Here is a 21,078-nt window from a genome sequence, read left to right as displayed (position 1 = left end):
ATTGGGAAAGTTAAAGTCACCCATTACAACAACCCTACTACATTCGCACTTTTCCAAAATCTGCCAACCTATGCTTTCTTCAATCTCCCTGCTTGCTATTGGGGGGCCTGTAGTAAACCCCTAATGAGGTGACTGCTCCCTTACTGTTTCTAATTTCCACCCATACTGACTCAGTCGGCAGACCCTCCTCGACAATGGTAACTTCTGTAGCTGTGATATCCTCTCTGATTAGCAGTGGTAGTTGCTCTCCAATGATAACTATGTAGGTGATTTAGAAATGCAAGGCACATGTAACACTTTTACGATAACGTGTCTGTTTACATTTCCTTAGCTGTCGTGACACGGAGGCAGTTAGAGCAAACCATAGAATGATCATGGTGGTTTGTGGCTATAATGTGTAATATGCATTTTGGGACAAAAAAAAACGACAAGCTGATGAATGACCCAGTCAGCTTGAAGCCCTTTAACATGACCACTAATGTCTCTTGTTCACTCTGCCAGAGCATGTGGCTTTGCAAATTGCCCTGTATTGACTGAGTATACACTCTGCCCATTGTAAAAGTCAGAGTGATACTGACCTGTGAAACACATACCTCTTCTTTCACTGCCACTGTTTTCTGGGGAACCCAATCCAATGATGCCCATCCTCAGATTTGAGTTGCCTGCTTTCCCCAGGGCTCCATGGATTGCCCACTGGTATGCCACATGACCAGTTTGAGCAAATGCCCAGCAGTAACCAGGTTGACTTCGCAGGACTGCCTCAACTGAACACGATCTCCCCCCTCAGACTGATCCCTCTATAGTGCTATTACTGACCTAACTAATCCTTGGACTTGGCTGGAAGGTAACACCGTGTACTTGTTGCAGCTTTTAAGGCTCTGAGCACACAGATGACTGCAGTCCTCATGAACCTCTGTCCTGTTTCCAGCTTCCTCTGAACATAGCTAAGAATATATTTTTGAAACTGCAGGAAATAACTGTACTTCAGCCCAAAGCTTGGACCTAGGTTTGATATCAGAGTAGGAGATTAATTCCAGATCTAACAACATTTGCAGTGAGGCATGTGCTTCCTTTGATTTTATTGCTTTTAATATATTTGGATATGTTGGGGATTTGGCAGAATTTCCATTCACTGCAGGCCTCTGTTAGGAACCAGTTGTTTGATGAGACCTGACAGATTTTGGTCCCTCCCCAGTTTTTTATGCTTAGGCCACATCTCAGCTGACAGCCTCTGTCACTGTCCTTATGCAGGAGAAAGTGAGCATTGCAGATGCTGGAGATCAGAGTCGAGAGTGTGGAAAAGCACTGCAGGTTAGGCAGCATCCAAGAATTATTGCTGGAACGTGATTTTCCTGCTCCTCAGATGCTGCTTGACTGGCTGTGCTTTTCCAGCATCACATTCTTGACACTGTCATTGTGCACCTAAGGAGACTCAGGGCTTCATTATCCTCAGACTTTCATCAATGCATTTATGTATTGGGAAAACAGCTATAAAGTTATCTTTCCAACCTCAACGTCATTCTCACTTTACTCCTCAGAGCTCAGGTTCTAGACACTGGGAGTTCCTTCCACTCTGTTAGTCATCAGAATTTGACATAAAATTCCCAGACTTCCAATTGATAGGAGTCATTTTTAAATGTTATTTTCCCAGACATTTGGAGATCTGTCAGTCAATAGGCTGGGATTCTTTTCTCTGGAATGTCGGAGATTGTGGGGTGATCTGATAGAGGCTTATAAAATCATGAGAGCATAGATAAGGTGAATAGCAGAGGTGTTTTCCCCAAAGTGGGGAAGTTCAAAAGTAGAGGGCATAATTTCAAGTTGAGAGGGGAAACATTAAAAAGGGACCCAATGGGCAACCTTTTCACTCAGAGGGTGGTTAGTATGTGGAATGAACTGCCAGAGGAAGCGGTCGATGCAGGTACAGTTACAACATTTAAAAGACATTGAGACAGGTATATGAATAGGATCGATTTAGAGTTATGGCTCAAACACAGGCAGGTGGGACTAGTTTAGTTTGGGAAACCTGATTTGGCAGGGCGAGTTGGAACGAAGGGTCTGTTTTCATGTTGTATAATCAGCAAATTGTGCCATGAACTTAGTTTAGCACTTGCCTTGCTATTACCATTTCCTGCTGTACAACAATGAACAGATTTCAATGTTTCTTCTTGTTCTGCAGACAGCACCCTTCAAACCTGCAACCTCTACCACCTCAAAGAACAAAAGGCGGTAGATCCATGGGAACCCACTGCAGTCACGATTATTTTCAAACCACATATTGTATCACGGCTCCTTCACTGTCACTGGATCAAATCTTGGAGCCTCCCTTCCTAACAGCACAGTGGCTGTATCTATTTCACCCTCCTCCACATTCACAAACTGCAGCAGTTAAAGAAGATGGCTCATCATCACCTCCTCAAGGGCAAGTAGGGATGGATGATAAATGGAGGTGTAGCCATTGATACCCGCATCACATGAGTGAATGAAACAAAACATTTCTCATGTATGGTGTATATCAAAAACACTTCATAAATGCAAGCTCCATTTAGCTTTGGACAGCATTGCCTGCTCTTGATTGGTAATTCAGCCAATTGCACAACAGAGTTCATAGTGTTAGTGATTTCAGGCATAAACCATTGCAGTACTACTCTGTTGTGTTCAAAGTAATGAATATTTACTTCTTCTGTTCTAATTTCATAGGTACATGAACTTTTTCCCCATCCCTTCCAACATGACCACAGACTTTCTGTTTGAGAAAAGTGCAAACTACTTTCATTCAGAGGATGCTCCGAAGCGAGCTGCAGCCCTCTTGCCAAAGGTGAAGATAATCACCATCCTCATCAACCCTTCAGATCGGGCCTACTCCTGGTACCAGGTAACCTTCGACCCTTCTGCTTTCTACATTTAATTATGTTGAGCACCCTCTTTTTAACTGATACATGACGCTGTCTGAATTTTCCATTTCTTCCAATATCCGCAGCACCAGCGAGCACATGAGGATCCCGCTGCCCTTCGGTATAGTTTTTATGAGGTGATCACAGCAGGTCGGCGAGCTGTTCCTGAGCTTCGGGCCCTCCATAATCGGTGTCTGGTGCCTGGCTGGTATGCAGCACACATCGAAAGGTGGCTAACATACTACCCAACTCGACAGGTGAGCACCTAAACAGGCTAGAATCCTTCTGTTCCACTTACATGTGATAGGTTATGCATATCTCAGTTGCAGTTTATTCAGCTCTGTGTATTTTTCAACCTCCCTGTGTTATTTTCCTGGTCGTCAGGAAGGACAGGTAAAGACATTCTGAAGGCCTTCTATTCCACTCCATGATTTTAATGGTGAGGTTCTCTGTCTTGGGAGACAATGGACTGTGCCCAAGATGTATATCAGTTCTGGATTGAATATTGTCTGTTGTGGCTATGAAGCTCAAATTACAGCTCACCTGGAAGAATAGTGCTGTCCCAAGCTCAGCTGATTATCTTTTTCCTTCAGCGCTTTCCTTCCATCTGGTCATTTCTTTTCCCTTTTTCTGCCCCCTCACAGTTCCTGACAGCTTTTCTCCATCTAGTCACAGTAAGGGCTTCCTATAAATTGACATCAATTCCAGGCAACTCATACAGTCATGAAGATGTACAGCATGGAAACAGACTCTTCGGTTCAATTCGTCCACGCCGACCAGATATCCGATATAAATCTAGTCCCATTTGCCAGCATTTGGCTCACATCCCTGTAAATGCTTCCTATTCATATACCTATACAGATGCCTTTTAAATGTTGTAATCATACCAGCCTCCTGCACATCCTTTGGCAGCTCATTGCACAAGCGCACTATCATCCGCGTGAGCACATTATCCCTCAGGTCCCTTTTAAATCTTTCCCCTCTCACTTTAAACCTATGCCCACGAGGTTTGGACTCCCCCACACTGCAGAAAAGACTTTAACTAACTATTTATCCTATCCATCCCCCTCATAATTTTATAAACCTGTATATACCTCTCACCCCTCAGTTTCTGACATTCCAGGGAAAACAGCCTCAGCCTATTCAACCTCTCCCTAGAGCTCAAATCCTCCAACTGCTGCAATATCCTTATAATTTTTTTCTGAACCCTTTCAAGTTTCACAACCTCCTTCCAAAGCAGAGAGACCAGAATTCAAGATCATCTTTGTAGACTTCTTTGTACCACAGAGGTGTTCATTTACGAGTAAAACATGATCAAAAGAATTCTGCATAATGATTTTTCTCCATCTCCATTTTAAGCCAACTTCAATTCTGTGGTTAGTACAATATCTGAGTACTGGTGGAAATTGTGTTTAAGTGAATAGTAATACTAGATCCCAAGCTATTCATTTCTTCTTAAGAACTAGATTGGCTTTGTCACCAATATCTCTGGGAAATAGGGAAAAGGGCAAGGAGACTGCATACAGCAGAAGAAACTGGCTTTACATGGCAGGTGGTGTTCCTGCCAATTAGCAGGACCCTCATTTTTTCTTGTCCTTTCCAGGTAACCTAGTCCAGTGGATAGATTTGCAGCTGAGGAGCTTTGGTGACAATCCCTGGAAGTAGGGAAGGGTAAAGACCGGACAGTCAGAATGGGAGAGAGAAGTTGTGATTGTCTGTGGGCGAGAAGTTATGATAGGCTGTGGACAAGTATATGTGCCTAGGTTACGGGAAAGAGATCAGACAATTAAGGCTTAAGGAGATCAAAGGTGGGGAAAGCTGGGGAGTACTCTGCTATATTTACTGTTATGTAATTGGCATTTGTCTCTACTAAGAGGGGAGAGCAAATTTGATTTTTGTTTTTAAGCCATTCTCTGTATGTGGAGAATTTGTGTTGAGTTTCACTTCCTTTACGGTACAAGTTACACAACATGAATGAACTTACACTTGTAGGGTTTTGATAGCTGCAGCAAAAGCAGGTTCCTCAAAGTTGCATTTGCATATTTGCACCATTTTCTAATCTAGCTACGTGTGCTCAAGTGAGCTCAGCTCAAAAGCGGGTGATCTTTATGATGTCAGAAATGATCTGATTTGAAGTTTTTAAAAAGTTCATGTTAATCTGGTATTAGTATTTTTTGAAGTTTTGACTATAAAACATGAGATACAATTGCCCTGCATGCATTGTGAAGCATTGTAACAACATCAACATTTTCTCACATGTGACTTTTGCTCGGATACAATCAAGTTTCAATTTTTATATTGGTGTAAAGCAAACTTCACATCCCTTCAGAAAACATGCACTACAACTTGATACTTGGCAAGAGGCCAATGCAATTGTCACCTTAGTAGCTTTTAGCCAATTATTTTGAAGAATTAAAGTCACACGGTAATATTTATAACTTTTTCACAGCCAGGACTATTTTTTTTTTTGACAGCCCACGTACAGTTGCAACGTCAAACCATGTCAGGAATTAACAAATTTAAGTATGGTCTTCCCAGCCATCTGGGAAAAATTTTGAATTGAGAGCTGCTAATTTTATTTGCAAACTGGTGGCAGTAAATTCAGTGCTGTCTGCCAAGGGGATGTCTAACCCATGACAGCAAATCAGTCATGTCTTAGCCACAATCACTTGCCACAAGGGTGTGAAGCAGTTACCTAAATCAATGTGCTGCCGAATGACAGCTGCACAGATGTGAAGAGTTATATTTTATTTATATTCTTTCTTTGATCCTGTGTTTTGTATTTTAATGATTTATTGTCCAGTAATGTAATCTGATTGGAACTGGTTTTAGTTACACATTATAGATGGGCACAAGCTGAGAACTGATCCTGCTGCAGTAATGGATGGTGTGCAGAAATTCCTTGGAGTTTCCCAATACTACAATTATTCTCAGGCCCTCACGTAAGTTTATATATATGTATTTATATATGAATATATCTGTGTGTATGACTTTAGTAATGGGATAAATGTTACATTGCTATTGTAGTTTCTGTTTTAACACAGGACTTTATTGTCACAGTTATAATGAATGTGGCTTCATGCCCTCTGCAGCAAACTAAAATGACCTCACACGTACAAAATGAGTACATGACTATACCTTGTCTGGCTGGCTGAAATTGTATTCTTAATCTAATCCTTTCTCCAACAAAAATCAACGTCGAGTAACCTTCATTCTCAGCAATGCTTTCTGTCACTGTAAACACAATTTATTTTGGCAAAAAGCATTTGTGGCATAGCTATTTGGTGTTTTGTTTTTGAAAATGGCAGGGATGGGACTTATTTTTGCAGATCTTCCAGGATTCTCAAGTTTGATAATAAAGACTTTAGGCACCTCCCAGGAGGTGGTGAGGAAGGTGATTAGAAAGGCAACGAATTGGAATGAGAAGTTCCCCTGCCTCCTACAGTCTTTCGTCCAACAACTTACTATGAACATTGACTTCAAGAGTATAGGCTAGATTTCCAAAATAATAATTGTTCAATTTTGGGCAATCTTTGTAGCAGAGTGGAAAACCGGTCAGTGAACCGGTTACAACAGTTTCCTGTTAACAATGAGCATTTCTTGGACCGTCCCTTAGAAGTGACTTCTGACATTGAAATTGGCTGCCCCAAAGTAGATTGGCACATTCTGATGAGGCAAATGTGGAATTTGTATATGCATACTCTGGGGTATGTCAGAATGTTGGGTTGAGATCACAATCCGATCGGACAATATCTTATTAAATGGTGGAGCAAGCTCAAGGTGCCAAATTGCCAACTCCTGCTCCTAACTCATACATTTATTCTTAACAATGGCTGACTGACATTTAGAACACAGAACATAAAACGTTACAGCAGGTGCAAGTCTTTTGGCCCTTGATGTTATGCCAACCTTGAAATTAGTCTGATGCCCATCTAACCTATACTATTCCATTATTATCCATATGTATGTCCAAAGCCCATTTAAATGCTCTTAACGTCGATGAGTCAACTACTGTTGCAGGCAGGCTATTCCACGCCCCTACTACTCTGTGAGTGAAGAAATTACCCTGATATCTGCCCTAAATCTATCATCCCTCAATTTAAAGTTATGTCCCCTCGTGTTAGCCTTCACCATCTGAGGAAAAAAGTTCTCACTGTTCCCCCTATCTAACCCTCTGGTTATCTAATATGTCTCGATTAAGTCACCTCTCAACCTTCTTCTCTCCAATGAAAATAGCCTCAGTTCCCTCAGCCTTTCCTTGTAAGACCTTCCCTCCATACTACAGAACATCCTAGTAAATCTCCTCTGAACCCTTTCCAAAGCTTCCCATCCTTCTTATAATGCGGTGACCAGAACTGCATGCAATACTCCAGGTGCGGCCTTATCAGTGTCTTTTACAGCTGAAGCATGACCTCGTGGCTCCGAAACTCAATCCCTCTACCAATGAATGCCAAGAGACCACATGCCTTCTTAACAAACCTATCAACCTGGCTGGCAACTTTCAGGGATTTATGCACTTGGACACCGAGATCTATCTGTTCATCTACACTGCCAACAATTTTACGATTAGCCCAGTACTCTGCATTCCTGTCACTTCTTATGAAGTGAACTACCTCACACTTTTCCACATTAAACTCTATTTGCCACTTCTCAACCCAGCTCTGCATCTTACCTATGTCCCTCTGTAACCCACAACATCTTTCAGCACTATCCACAACTCTGTCTTACTTTAGTGTCATCCGCAGATTTACTAACCCATCCTCATACGCCCACATCCAGATAATTTATAAAAATGACAAACAGTAATGACCCCAAAACAGATCTTTGTGGCACACCACTGGTAACTGAGCTCCAGGATGAAGATTTCCCATCAACCACCACCCTCTGTCTTCTTCCAGCGAGCCAATTTCTGATCAAACCATTAAATCACCATCAATCCCAAAACTCCGTATTTTTGTACAATAGCCTACCATGTGGAATCTTACTTTACTGAAGTCCATATACACCACATCAAACAATTTACCTTCATCCAGCTGTTTTGTCACCTTCTTGAAGAACTCAATAAGGTTAGTGAGGCATGACCCTTCATGAAATCAAGTTAAAAATCACACAACACCAGGTTATAGTTCAACAGGTTTAATTGGAAGCACACTAGCTTTCGGAGCGACGCTCCTTCATCAGGTGATAGTGCGTCGCTCCGAAAGCTAGTGTGCTTCCAATTAAACCTGTTGGACTATAACCTGGAATTGTGTGATTTTTAACTTTGTACACCCCAGTCTAACACCGGCTTCTCCAAATCATTCATAAAGTCATGTTGGCTATCCCTAATCAAATTATTCCTTTCCAGATTATTATAAATCCAATCTCTTTTAACCTTTTCCCACACCTTACCCCAAACTGAAGTAAGGCTCACTGGCCTATAATTCCCAGGGTTGTCCCGGCTCCCCTTTCTTAAAAAAGGGAACAACATTTGCTATCCTCCAGTCTTCTGGCACTACTCCTATCAACAATGATGACATAATGATCAAAGCCAAAGGCTCTACAATCTCCTCCCTGGCTTCCCAGAGAATCCGAGGATAAATCCCATCCCAATCTTATCTGTTTTCAGATCTTCCAAACAACCGCAATCCCACCTAATCTAGTAGCCTGTATCTCTGTATTTTCATTAACATTGCCCTTTTCTAATGTGAATACTGATGAAAAGTATTCATAAAAGAGCTTCTCCTCTGTCCTCAGATCCCACACACAGCTTTCCCCTATTGTCTTTGATTGACCCTAATCGTACTCTAGCTATTCTTATATTTCTGATATATCTATAGAAGATCTTAGGGTTTTCCTTGATCCTATCCACCAACAACTTCTCATGCCCCCTCCTAGCTCCTCTTAGCTCTCTCTTTAAATTTTTTCTGGCTAACTTATAACTCTCAAGCCCCCTAACTGAGCCTTCGGGCCTCATCCTCACATAAGTCTTCTTTCTCTTGACAAGAGCTTCAACTTCTTAAGTAAACCATGGCTCCCTCTCTCGACAGTTACCTCCCTGCCTGATAGGTATATACTTATCAAGGACCTGCAGTAGCTGTTCCTTGAATAAGCTGCACATTTCAAGTGTGTCCATCCCTTACGGTTTCCTTCCTCATCCTATGCATCCTAAATCTTACCTAATTGCATCATACCAGTTATACCTCTTTCCCTGCTGTATATACCTATCCCTGCCCATTGCTATTGTAAACCTAACTGAATTGTGGTCACTATCGCCAGTGTTCACCTACCTCCAAATCTAACACCTGGCTGGGGTTCGTTCCCCAGTACCAAATCCAATATGTCATCACCCCTTGTTGACCTGTCTATATACCGTGTCAGAAAACCCTCCTGCACACATTGAACAAAAACCGATCCATCTAAACTACCTGAACTATAGTATTCCCAGTCAATATTTGGGGAAGTTAAAGTTCTCCATAACAACTGTTCTGTTACTCTCACTCCTATCGAGAATCATCTTTGCTATCCTTTACTCTACGTCGCTGAAACAATTCAGAGGCCTGTAGAAAACTCCCAACAGGGTGACCCCTCCTTTTCTGTTTCCAACCTCAGCCCAAACTACCTCAGTGGATGAGTCCTCAAACATTATCTCAGCTGTCATAATATTACCCTTGAATAACAAGGCCACACATCCCCACTTTTACCATCTTCTTACTGAAACATCTAAATCCAAAGTTTGCAACAACATTTTAGTTACATTTTCTGTCATTATGAATTTAGCAACACTTAACAGTAGTCAGGCCGGCAATCAGAATTGCTCAAGCTGGCAGACAACCGGTAATGATTAAATGATCGGTCCTGATGAGTGTAATCAATCATGGTAAAATCAATGTACCCTCGCCTGTTGGCAGAAATTGCTCTTTGCCTCGTAGGAACACTACCAAGAAATACTGTTGAAAATGAAATGACTTCAGGAACTTGGACAGTGTCGATGGTTGTCAGTGATAGTGTCCCCCAAGGAACATTTCTGCGCATGTATAAGGTTCTAGAGACTTCATGCTGAGTGTCACACAATTATATAATTGTACCCTCATTTTGTTACAGAATTGTCATTGAATACATTTTAATCTAGTTATTGAACTAATATCTATAAACTTGAAAATCTAACGTGAATGTTTCAATAGCAGTTGTGGATAAAGAAAATGATGTGGTAAAGTTCCATTGTTCATGGTCCAGGCTTCATAAACTTGCTTCTTCACGCAGTTCCTATTGTACACTTTCTCTGCCTGCTTCAAGTCTAATATTCACTCATCCATATTTATGGAAAAATATTAAAATAAAAATTACTTCCTGGAGTAGAAAGTGCACTCTGCATTCATCTTGCTCGCCACCAAGTTTGGCATTGACAAAAATCACTATTTATGAGATGTTCTGGGAACATATCCTCCACAAGTGGCAGAACGTCACGGCATTGAACTCAAACCAACTGTTTGTAATGAATCAATATAAATCAATACTATGAGAATTAAACCTCCATGAGAGGCCTGATTTGAAGTTTACTGTCATTATTTTACTTTTGCAAGGTTCATCATTTTTCTGTCATTTCAATACTGACATTAGGTTGTCCTGAAGAAGATCAGCTTTAAGTCTTGATTTGTTATCGAATAGAAGTTATCAAGTAAAAGTTTTGGCAATTAAACCCATTAAACTGAGCTTGATTTCCTTTTAGACAGCTAAAGAAACTTTATTGATAAAGCATTTCCTGAATTGATTTTGTCAAATTGTGACTTCCTGTTATTGACTAGATAAATACAAACTATGAGAATTTGGTAGGGAGTGATATTGTCTGGAAATGGAGATTTTTGAAGCAATTGATTGAATTGCTGGGTAAATTTACTTGTTATTTTTCCCTGTTAGATTTTAGTATAAAAATATTCTGTAGTAGTGTTCCGTAAGTCTTGCTGCTGTTAATAACAAGTAGTTAAAGTTGAATTATGAATTTCAGGTTTGATCCACAAAAGGGCTTTTGGTGCCAGTTGCTTGAAGGAGGAAAGACAAAGTGTCTGGGGAAAAGCAAAGGCAGAAGGTATCCAGCCATGGATGTAGAGGTATTGCTGTTTTAAAAAAAAGAGTACACACAAACATAATCCTTTTTCATGTTTAATGCATTGTGGTCTTACTTTGCATCACAGACCCTTGGCCCAGGAAACCACATGGGAAGAATTTCTAATTTTTTTCTACATTGCGAGGTACATCTCAAGGCCACATATTAGGCAGCAGAGTACAATTTTCTGATGCATCACATATAAGAACTCACAATCAGGAATTCAGAATAGAAATATTATATCTGCAGCTTTAACAATGCTTAACTTTATCATGTCTGGCCATACCAGTGGCTGACTAGGTACAGCAGAAAATCATGTGTCATATTTTTACAGACAATTATGTCTGTATATTGGAAGAAGTTAGTTTTGTATCAACCATCTGCTATGCCATAACCTTTGGAAATGTGTTTACTAGTATGAATTCATTCAGTCTTGTCAGTGATTTAATGAGTACATTCATTTTACAGACCTCTTCTGAATTCAAAGTAGGCATCTCTTCATCACATTAGTCTTCCAATTTCAGACATTCCGTTACCTAGAAAGAGTTGTCTTTGAGGCCCACTTTTAAAGCACAAGAAATAGTGTCAAGAGAAGACCGTGTGACCAACTGAGTCCACTTTACCATTCAATAGGCTGTTTTGACCCACAGGGGTAGCAGGTAATAAACTGAGCAATGCTATTCCCAGTGTTGTACCAAATGGTGAAACTTTTTTTAAAAGTAGGAATAGTGCCCCAGTCTACCTGACTTTCAGACAAAATTGAAGGAAAGCATGAATGATGTTTCTGTATAACCAAGGATTAGTATTTCTGACAAGCAATTAGACTATAGCTACATGTAAACCGGTATAAACCATAATCATAACTCAAAATCTAATCGCCTTATAAACTCTCCTTTATACATTTCCAGAAAAAGCAAATAGGAAAAATATATTATTGGCAGAGATAGAAAGCTGGAAAGCCAATTAAGTGATCATTGCTTCCTGATTGCAATGTTGAGATGATCCTTCTTCAGCCGACCCAGAGCCCTTGTAGTTCTGATATTTTTCAATGGTTTGTAAGAAATGTACAGTGACTTATTCACTTAGAAAATGTTTCTAATTACCAATTCAAAAGCCACGGCTTAGAACATTTGCTGCAGGGAAGGTAATTGTTTTTTTTCAGGCTTTATCTGATCTTTTGACTACAGAGAACAGGAAGCTTCTGGGTTGGGGGATGATATGCACACTTATTTCTCTCCCTCCCTCCCTCTGTGTCTGCCTGTCTCTCTCTCTCTCTCTCTCTCTCTTTTCTCTGTCTCTGCAATGATTCCTATTTCAAGCTGCTCAGCTACCCAAGAACCAATCACATGTTGTTGGCAAGCAATGATAACTGTCACTAGTCCACAGACCAATCAACTTCTTGTTATCAACAAGAGCAGTGTCAGAAGACACTCTTGTCTTTAAATTGTCTGAACTTCAATTTCTGCTTCAAATAGATATTTACAATCACAAACAGAAATTGCTGGAGAAGTCCAGCAAGTCTGGCAGCATTTGTCGAGAGAAATTGGTGTGAACATTTTGAGTCTGGTGACCCTTCCTCAGAACGGCTGCCAGACCTGCTGAGCTTTTCTAGCAATTTCTGTTTTTATTTCTGATTTCCAATAGCGATAGGTTTATCAGTATTAATTAGATATTTACAATGCTTGTCATGGGTATCAGCTTGTTTTCAAAACTGCAACCACTCTTCAAAACACATTTTAAAAATCATTCTTTCTCATCTCAGACCACAGTTTTTAAAAATGCATAAGTAAAATGACTCCTCTCAGGCATTTCCATTTTGTTTGGACATTTCCAGCATCCACAGTATTTTGCCTTTGCGTTGATATCTTAGTCTCAGTTTTTATTCTTACTTTTTATTCTTGGGATGTGAATGTTGCACGCAAGGATAGCAGTTGTCCATGTCTAGTTGCCCTCAAAAGTTAATGATGCCAATAAAACAGAAATTGCTTGAGGAGCTCAACAGGTCTGGAAGTATCTGGAGTGAAAGTGGAGTCAATGTTTCAAAACCAATGACTTTCATTGAAAAGGATCAGATTTTCAACATCTGCAGTTTTAAAATTTTATTTTAATGATGCAACTCATTAGTGTGAAACTCAAAATGCATATTGGCAAAACTGAGGAAGATTTCCTTCCTGCAGGAACATGACTGAGTCAGTTAGATTTTTATGACAGTCCAGCAGTTTTGTAATCATTTTTATACAGCCAGTTTTTTTTAAACATACCTACTTAAATTTCTTAAACTGCCATGGCAGGATTATAATTCACATTATCTCGATTCTTGATCCATGTCTTTGATTTGTTTAATTAAAAAAAGTGAAACAACTACGGATGCTGGAAGTCAGAAACAAAAGCAGACAGCGCTGGAAAGGCTCAGCAAGTCTGACAACATCTGTGGAGAGAAAACAGAATTGCCATTTTGGTTTCAGTGACCCTTCCTCAAACCTGAGGGATCACCAGTAACCTTGCATCTTGAACCTGAAAGGGAATTCACTTCATTAGGATGACAGTGGAGGTCTAACTAAAAGTGATTGATAGGATGAGTGCGGCTCCAGTAATACTCAAACTTGACACCACCCAGGTCATAGCAACCCGTTTGATTGGCCCCACATTCCCAAATACTCACTTTCTCCACTTCTGACACTCATTCGTGTATATTGTCTTCAAGATGCTCTGCAGAAATTCACCAAGGCTCATAGAGTCATAGAGCCAGCACCTGCCCATATCCCTCCAAACCCGTCCGATTCATATACCCATCCAAATGCCTTTTAAATGTTGTAATTGTTCCAGCTTCCACCACATCCTCTGGCAGCTCATTCCATACACGTACCACTCTCTGCGTGAAAATGTAGCCCCTTAGGTCTCTTTTATATCTTTCCCCTCTCACCATAAACCTATGCCCTCTAGTTCTGGACTCCCCGATCCCAGGGAAAAGACTTTGTCTGTTTATCCTATCATAAAGGTAAAAACAATGACTGCAGATTCTGGATTAGAGGTGCTGGAAAAGCACAGCAGTTCGGGCAGCATCCGAGGAACAGTAAAATCGACGTTTCGGGCTAAAGCTCTTCATCAGGAATACAGGCAGAGTGCCTGAAGGGTGCAGAGATAAATGAGAGGAGGGTGGGGATGGGGAGAAAGCAGCATAGAGTACAATAGGTGAGTGGGGGTGGGGATGAAGGTGATAGGTCGGGGGGAGGGTAGAGTCGATAGGTGGAAAAGAAGATAGGCAGGTAGGACAAGTCATAGGGACAGTGCTAAGCTGGAAGTTTGGAACTGGGGTGAGGTGGGGGAAGGGGAAATGAGGAAACTGTTGAAGTCTACATTGATGCCCTGGAGTTGAAGTGTTCCGAGGCGGAAGATGAGGCGTTCTTCCTCCTGGCGTCGGGTGAGGGAGTGGTGGTGAAGGAGGCCCAGGACCTCCATGTTCTCAGCAGAGTGGGAGGGGGAGTTGAAATGTTGGGCCACAGGGCGGTGCGGTTGATTGGTGCAGGTGTCCCAGAGATATTCCCTAAAGCGCTCTGCTAGGAGGCGTCCAGTCTCTCCAATATAGAGGAGACCGCATCTGGAGCAACGGATACAATAAATGATATTGATGGATGTGCAGGTAAAACTTTGTTGGATGTGGAAGGCTCCTTTAGAGCCTTGGATGGAGGTGAGGGAGGAGGTGTGAGCGCAGGTTTTGCAATTCCTGCGGTGACAGGGGAAGGTGCCAGGACGAGAGGGTGGGTTGTGGGGGGGACGTGGACCTGACCATGTAGTCACGGAGGGAACAGTCTTTGCGGAAGGTGGAAAGGGGTGGGGAGGGAAATATATCCCTGGTGGTGGGGTCCGTTTGGAGGTGGCACAAATGTCGGCAGATGATTTGGTTTATGCGAAGGTTGGTAGGGTGGAAGGTGAGGACCAGGGACATTCTGTTCTTGTTACGGTTGGAGGGGTGGGGTCTGAGAGCGGAGGTGGACGAGATGCGTTGGAGGGCATCTTTAACCACGTAGGAAGGGAAACTGCGGTCTCTAAAGAGGGAGGACATCTGGTGTGTTCTGTGGTGGAACTGGTCGTCCTGGGAGCAGATATGGCGAAGGCGGAGGAATTGGGAATACGGGATGGCATTTTTGCAGGAGGTAGGATGGGAAGAGATGTAATCCAGGTAGCTGTGGGAGTTGGTGGGTTTGTAAAAAATGTCAGTGTCAAGTCATTCGTCATTAATGGAGATGGAAAGGTCCAGGAAGGGGAGGGAGGTGTCGGAGATGGTCCAGGTAAATTTAAGGTCAGGGTGGAATGTGTTGGTGATGAATTGCTCAACGTCCTTGCGGGAGCATGAGGTGGCGCCAATGCAGTCATCAATGTAGTGGAGGAAGAAGTGGGGAGTGGTGCTGGTGTAATTACGGAAGATGGACTGTTCTCAGCCCATTGGCCCATCTGGTCCAGATGCTATTGTAATCTGAGGTAACCCTCTTCGCTGTCCATTACACCTCCAATGTTAGTGTCATCTGCAAACTTACTAACTGTACGTCTTATGCTCGCATCCAAATCATTTATCCTATCCATGCCCCTCATAATTTTGTAAACCTCTGTAAGGTCACCCCTCAGCATCTGACGCTCCAGGGAAAACAGCCTCAGCCTGTTCAGCCTCTCCCTATAGCTCAAATCCTACAACCTTGGCAACATCCTTGTAAATCTTTTCTGAACCATTTCAAGTTTCACAACATCTTTCCGATAGGAAGGAGAACAGAATTGCACGCAATATTCCAACAGTGGCTGAACCAATGTCCTGTACAGCCGCAACATGACCTCCTAACTCCTGTACTCAATACTCTGACTAATAAAGGAAAGCATACCAAACGTCTTCTTCACTATCCTATCTACGTGCGACTCCACTTTCAAGGAGCTATGAACCTGCACTCCAAGGTCTCTTTGTTCAACAACACTCCCCAGGACCTTACCATTAGCCCTGCTCAGATTTGCTTTCCTAAAATGCAGCACCTTGCATTTATCTGAATTAAACTCCATCTGCCACTTCTCAGCCCATTGGCCCATCTGATCCAGATCCTGTTGTAATCTGAAGTAACCCTCTTTGCTGTCCACTACACCTCCAATTTTGATGTCATCTGCAAACTTACTAACTTTACCTCTTATGCTCGTATCTAAATCATTTATGTAAATGACAAAAAGTAGAGGACCCAACACCGATCCTTGTGGCACTCCACTGGTCACAGGCCTCCAGTCTGAAAAACAACCCTCCACCACCACCCTCTGTCTTCCATCTTTGACCAGTTCTGTATCTAAATGGCTAGTTCTCCCTTTATTCCATGAGATCTAAGCTTACTAATCAGTCTCCCATGGGGAACCTTGTTGAACACCTTACTGAAGTCCATATAGATCACATCTACTGCTCTGCCCTCATGAGTCTTCTTTGTTACTTCTTCAAAAAACTCAATCGAATTTGTGAGACATGAATTCCCATGCACAAAGCCATGTTGACTATCCCTAATCAGTCCTTACCTTTCCAAACACATGTACATCCTGTCCCTCAGAATTCCCTCCAACAACTTGCCCACCACTGAGGTCAGGCTCACCAGTCTATAATTCCCTGGCTTGTCTTTACCGCCCTTTTTAAACAGTGGCACCATCTTTGCCAACATCCAGTCTTCCGGCATCTCACCTGTGACTATCGATGATAAAAATATCTCAGAAAGACGCCCAGCAATCACTTCTCAGACAATAATATCCAAACCCACGACCACTTACATCTAGAAGGATAAGGGCAGTAGATACTTGGGAATACCGCCATCTACAAGTTCCTGTCCAAACCACTCAGTATCCTAACTTGGAGGCACTTGGACTATGTGCAGCAAATGGACTGCAGTGGTTCAAGGAGACAGATCACCACCTCTAGGGATGGGGAGAAAAGTACTGGCCCAGTCAGTGGCATGCAATTTCCCTAAATTAAGTTTAAAAAGAAGCAGGAAGTGGAAAGGAAAACCAATACTACTTGACTCATGAGCTGTGGACAATTTAAAATCAGATGAGCAAGCAATTATTGAAAAGACCTCTGGATCTTGTCACCAAAAAGAAAAGCTAATTAAAAATAGTGCATTTTGTTTAGCTCTACATAGAGCTAGTTTCAGCACTCCTCCTGTCTCCATAGTCAAAGTGTCCAGGATGCTGCTAACTACTATCAGACTCCATTTCTGATTTCCTACCTCACTAACCACTCACCAGCCACCCTACACCAGCCTACCTCTGGTGTTTCCCCCCCACCCCAGTTTCTTCCCTGCTGGTGCATGGTCTTTTGGATTACCAATAGACCAAGTTTACCTTTTTTTATCCACAGCAGTCACTCTCACTAATTTTCAGACCCATAGTGACATCTCTAAAATAAAATAAGCCATCACATGTTGCATTTTGTTATGGACCAAACCAGGTTCAGTGAAAGATATATTAAAAAGGTAGCCAAAACCCTAACTTTTTCTTAGGTTAAAGGTAAATGTGTGGTGCTGTGTTTCAGATGTACTTCAATTGGTCAAACTATCAATGTTAAGCAAAACACAAATTATTTAGACACAGTATTTTTAAAATACAACAAAAGAAAAAGGAACTTGGAATAACTTAACTCTATCAGAAAACTTACTAGAATAATAGATTATTTTATCATTAACTGTTCTAATATAATAACATCCCATAAACATACCCTTGGGAAAAAGCAAATTCACAAAACAGATTAACTTACATGCAATTCTTCAATAGAGGTGGGAAAAACATCAAAAGATAATTCTGAGTGAAAACTCAGAGAGTGTGTGTAGCAGCTGGTGAGATTCACTGCCTTCCAACTCTGTTGAGACGCCAACAAGAACTGCTGAAATCTAAACTAAAAATCCCTGGTTCTTTGGTTTGAAACTTGACCACACCCATTCAGGCTGCTTCTATTGTTCCAGCTTAAAACAAAAACACCCAATGCTTCACAAGTTGTTTACCTTCTCATAGACTGCTCAGTACTAGTCCCCCAGTTTCTCTGTAAAAGAAACCAAGATAAAACACACCTCTTAAAGCCATAGTATTGTCACAATTTTAATTGGATGCATTCACCTTCTGGAATGTGAAGGCCATTAATTTTAATTGGATGCATTTGTCTTCTGGAATGTGAAGGCCATTGTAAGTTTTGCTTAAAAAAAAACATTCATAATATGGATAATTCAACCAAATATTTATACAATTGCTGTTTTTGGATATGAGATGCACATATTTATATTAGTTGAAATGTAATCTGCTTCTTTAGTTTTAATGATTTGTTTTTGTTCTTTTTTCGCCCTTTGTAGTCTAGAACATTCTTGTCACGATACTACAAGGACCACAATATTGAACTGTCCAAGCTGTTCTACAGACTGGGTCTGCCGTTGCCATCTTGGTTAAGGGAAGAGCTCCAAAAAGTGATGAGATAGTTGTTGGAAAACTGGAAGCAAATCGCTTTTGTCCTCTTATCAGCCCCAACACACAGCACCCCCCATTAAGCCCACTCCTAAGCTAGGAGTGACTGCCAAAAAAAAAACAACTTTCTACTATACCTCTACAAACAGAAAGTATTCTTTAATCTTTCCATGTGCTGGCATGTGGTATTGTGAAGCTGACAGCAGTCGAGAAAGTGTGGGTCAGCAGCCTATGGCTGAATTATATATGTTTAACTGGTGATATTTTGTGAGGATTCAGTCTGTGTCCCCCCCACCCCTTACATCTCCTCCTTTCTGAGGATTGAATGATGTATTGTAAAGATAGAAAAATGTGACTGTTTTTTTTGTAAATGAAACCTGTACAGTGCTGGTTAACTGTCTGGTACCTACAGTGAAATAAATTGCACTATGTTACTTTTACTGCCATGCATATAAATTAAACTGAAATCATAATCTTGCTATTATAGTTCTGTGTTTTAAAATCTCTGGAGTTTCCAATCCTTTTGATTTGTTTATTCAGTAAAGACAGTTTACACTGATTACAAACAACCCTCTATATAATTTGCCAATGTAATAAGTATCTTCTCCCTATGTATGCTGTTGATGCAACAATCTCCTCAGAAGCTAACCTACTAACTCTCATGTAACCATGTCTGAGATGGAAGTGTTACTGATTAACAAAATAGTACTAAAGATCCGTAATGCCCCACTGTAACTTGGGAACAGTATTCGGTTATATCGTGAATAAAAAGTTGTTCCATCTAAAGTAAAAATTCAACAAAAGCATCAAAATAAGTACAGATGTGCAAACTTTTAGCAACTGCTGGTGAAACACTTCCTTCTCTGTCAGGGCAGAAATTACTCTCAAAAAGAGAGCGATATAGAATTTGCAATATAGCATCTACATATCTGTGCCACCTCTCTGAGCCATGTGCGACCAGTGTACCCCCTCCCCTTTTCTCTCTCAGATATAATTGAAGGATTATAGAGAAGGCTGCTGGATATATATTTTGATTATATGTCTATATAGAAGGACAAGATGTGAATGTGAGCATTACAGAAAAGAAGATGATTGTGCGTGCTCCTACAACATGTAGGTTTGGACTGTGATCACATATGACTTACTCAGATACAAAAGAAATGGAGAACTCTATCTCTTTGGCATCTTTAGTGGTGAAATTGGTTGTTTGATGAAGAATTCCTTGAAAACAAGCAATGTAAGAAGTGAAAGCTATCGTAGGGAGATTTTTCTCTGCTTGTGGTAAACATACAAAAGACATGCAGTATGACTGTCCTGAAAGTTACTGCATGGTCACTTGTCACGCATTCCCCCAAATTGGCAAAGCAAAACATACGTATAGCTGACTGCTTGGCAATCTGGAGATGAGACACTATGTTGTACAGTTGTCTCATTAAGTAACTTCAGCAGCAGTAGAAGTATCTTAGATGGAAAATGTTAGCATGAGGCAACACCGGAGAGCAGCAGGTAATATGACTGCTAACCTGCAATGAATATATAAAATGTAAAATGTGTCAGATGGAAAGACCATAAATAACTGCCAGAGAAATATTTCTAAAGCTCAATCCAGTTCTTTCTGACGACAGATGAGGACCCCTTTAAGGATAGTTGGTATTGGAACGCAACTTTCAACTTGTAATGCCCATGGTTGGTGAATTAGAGCAGGAACTGGCGATATGCAGGAGGACAGTGACAAATTTAGTCTAAATTACACCATGTCTCCCGATCTACATAGACCCACGAAGATCCTGCCTGGAGCTGACCACTTGATTTCAGACCCATCCAAAAATTGACAGATAAACAGCAATAAGTTGGTGGTGCGTTAGCTGACATTGCCTTGAACACAAATAGGGTAGTAGGAAAATGGATAAAACTCCCATTTTGTTTCAAAAGTCTCTAGAAATTTCTTTGTTCAAAGATCCATGAACTGTTTCATCTGGACTGCAAATAAAGATGATGACATTGCCCTTCACTGATCCTTCCCAAAATTCTCCAGTTTTCCTTCATTAAGTAACAGCAACAGCATAGAGCTATTTGTAGATCCGTAATTAGTGTTTCAAAGTGGTCCCTAAATTGATGTTGGTATTTTCACACTTGTAATGCACTCCAGGGAAATAATGTTGCATTTATACCATGTACTTGTGCTGGGTTTGTGTTAAACAAGGAGCAATTAATTAGCCACACAGTTGCATTTCTCTCACAAATTCCAAAGTATATGAACCCAGCAGAAGAAACTTAACTTAAAAATATGTCGTGCTTCAGGTTTCCAAGATGAAATATTCTTCTGTTATCTGACCCAGATCTGTAGTGCTGCAGAAACAAATTCTCAGATAAGTAACTTGAAAGCAAAACAGATACATTGCCTTTGTGTACTTACTCTATTCCAGATCTATCATGAATGCTAGTTTAAACCAATGGTCGCATGGGTACAGGAATAATCTACAACACTCAAAATAGGTGTAGACTGTACTGTAGATGCTGACTATCATTGTTATGTGTTTTTTTTTGCTTCAAGTATGTACATAATATATGGAATAAGAGATATCAAGTCTTTAATATTGGTACAGATTTTTGCCCTCAAGAAGATAACTACTAAATTAATCT

At 41.0% G+C, this 21,078-nt stretch overlaps 1 protein-coding gene across 1 annotated transcript in view; it reads left to right on the top strand.

Annotated features, from left to right (window-relative positions):
* The window catches only part of ndst3 (N-deacetylase/N-sulfotransferase (heparan glucosaminyl) 3), a 436,737-nt gene extending 417,951 nt beyond the window's left edge, over positions 1-18,786 (top strand). The window contains exons 10-14 of the mRNA XM_060832478.1: positions 2,701-2,875; positions 2,981-3,151; positions 5,727-5,836; positions 10,879-10,981; positions 18,327-18,786. Of these exons, the coding sequence (XP_060688461.1) occupies positions 2,701-2,875; positions 2,981-3,151; positions 5,727-5,836; positions 10,879-10,981; positions 18,327-18,449 (682 nt within the window). The 3' untranslated portion in view covers positions 18,450-18,786. The remainder of the gene's footprint in view (positions 1-2,700; positions 2,876-2,980; positions 3,152-5,726; positions 5,837-10,878; positions 10,982-18,326) is intronic.
* The last annotated feature ends 2,292 nt before the right edge of the window (positions 18,787-21,078 follow it).

Source organism: Hemiscyllium ocellatum, chromosome 1, assembly GCF_020745735.1.
Source record: "Hemiscyllium ocellatum isolate sHemOce1 chromosome 1, sHemOce1.pat.X.cur, whole genome shotgun sequence".
In the NCBI taxonomy this organism is placed as follows: domain Eukaryota; kingdom Metazoa; phylum Chordata; class Chondrichthyes; order Orectolobiformes; family Hemiscylliidae; genus Hemiscyllium; species Hemiscyllium ocellatum.
This window is presented reverse-complemented; position numbering and strand designations above follow the sequence as displayed.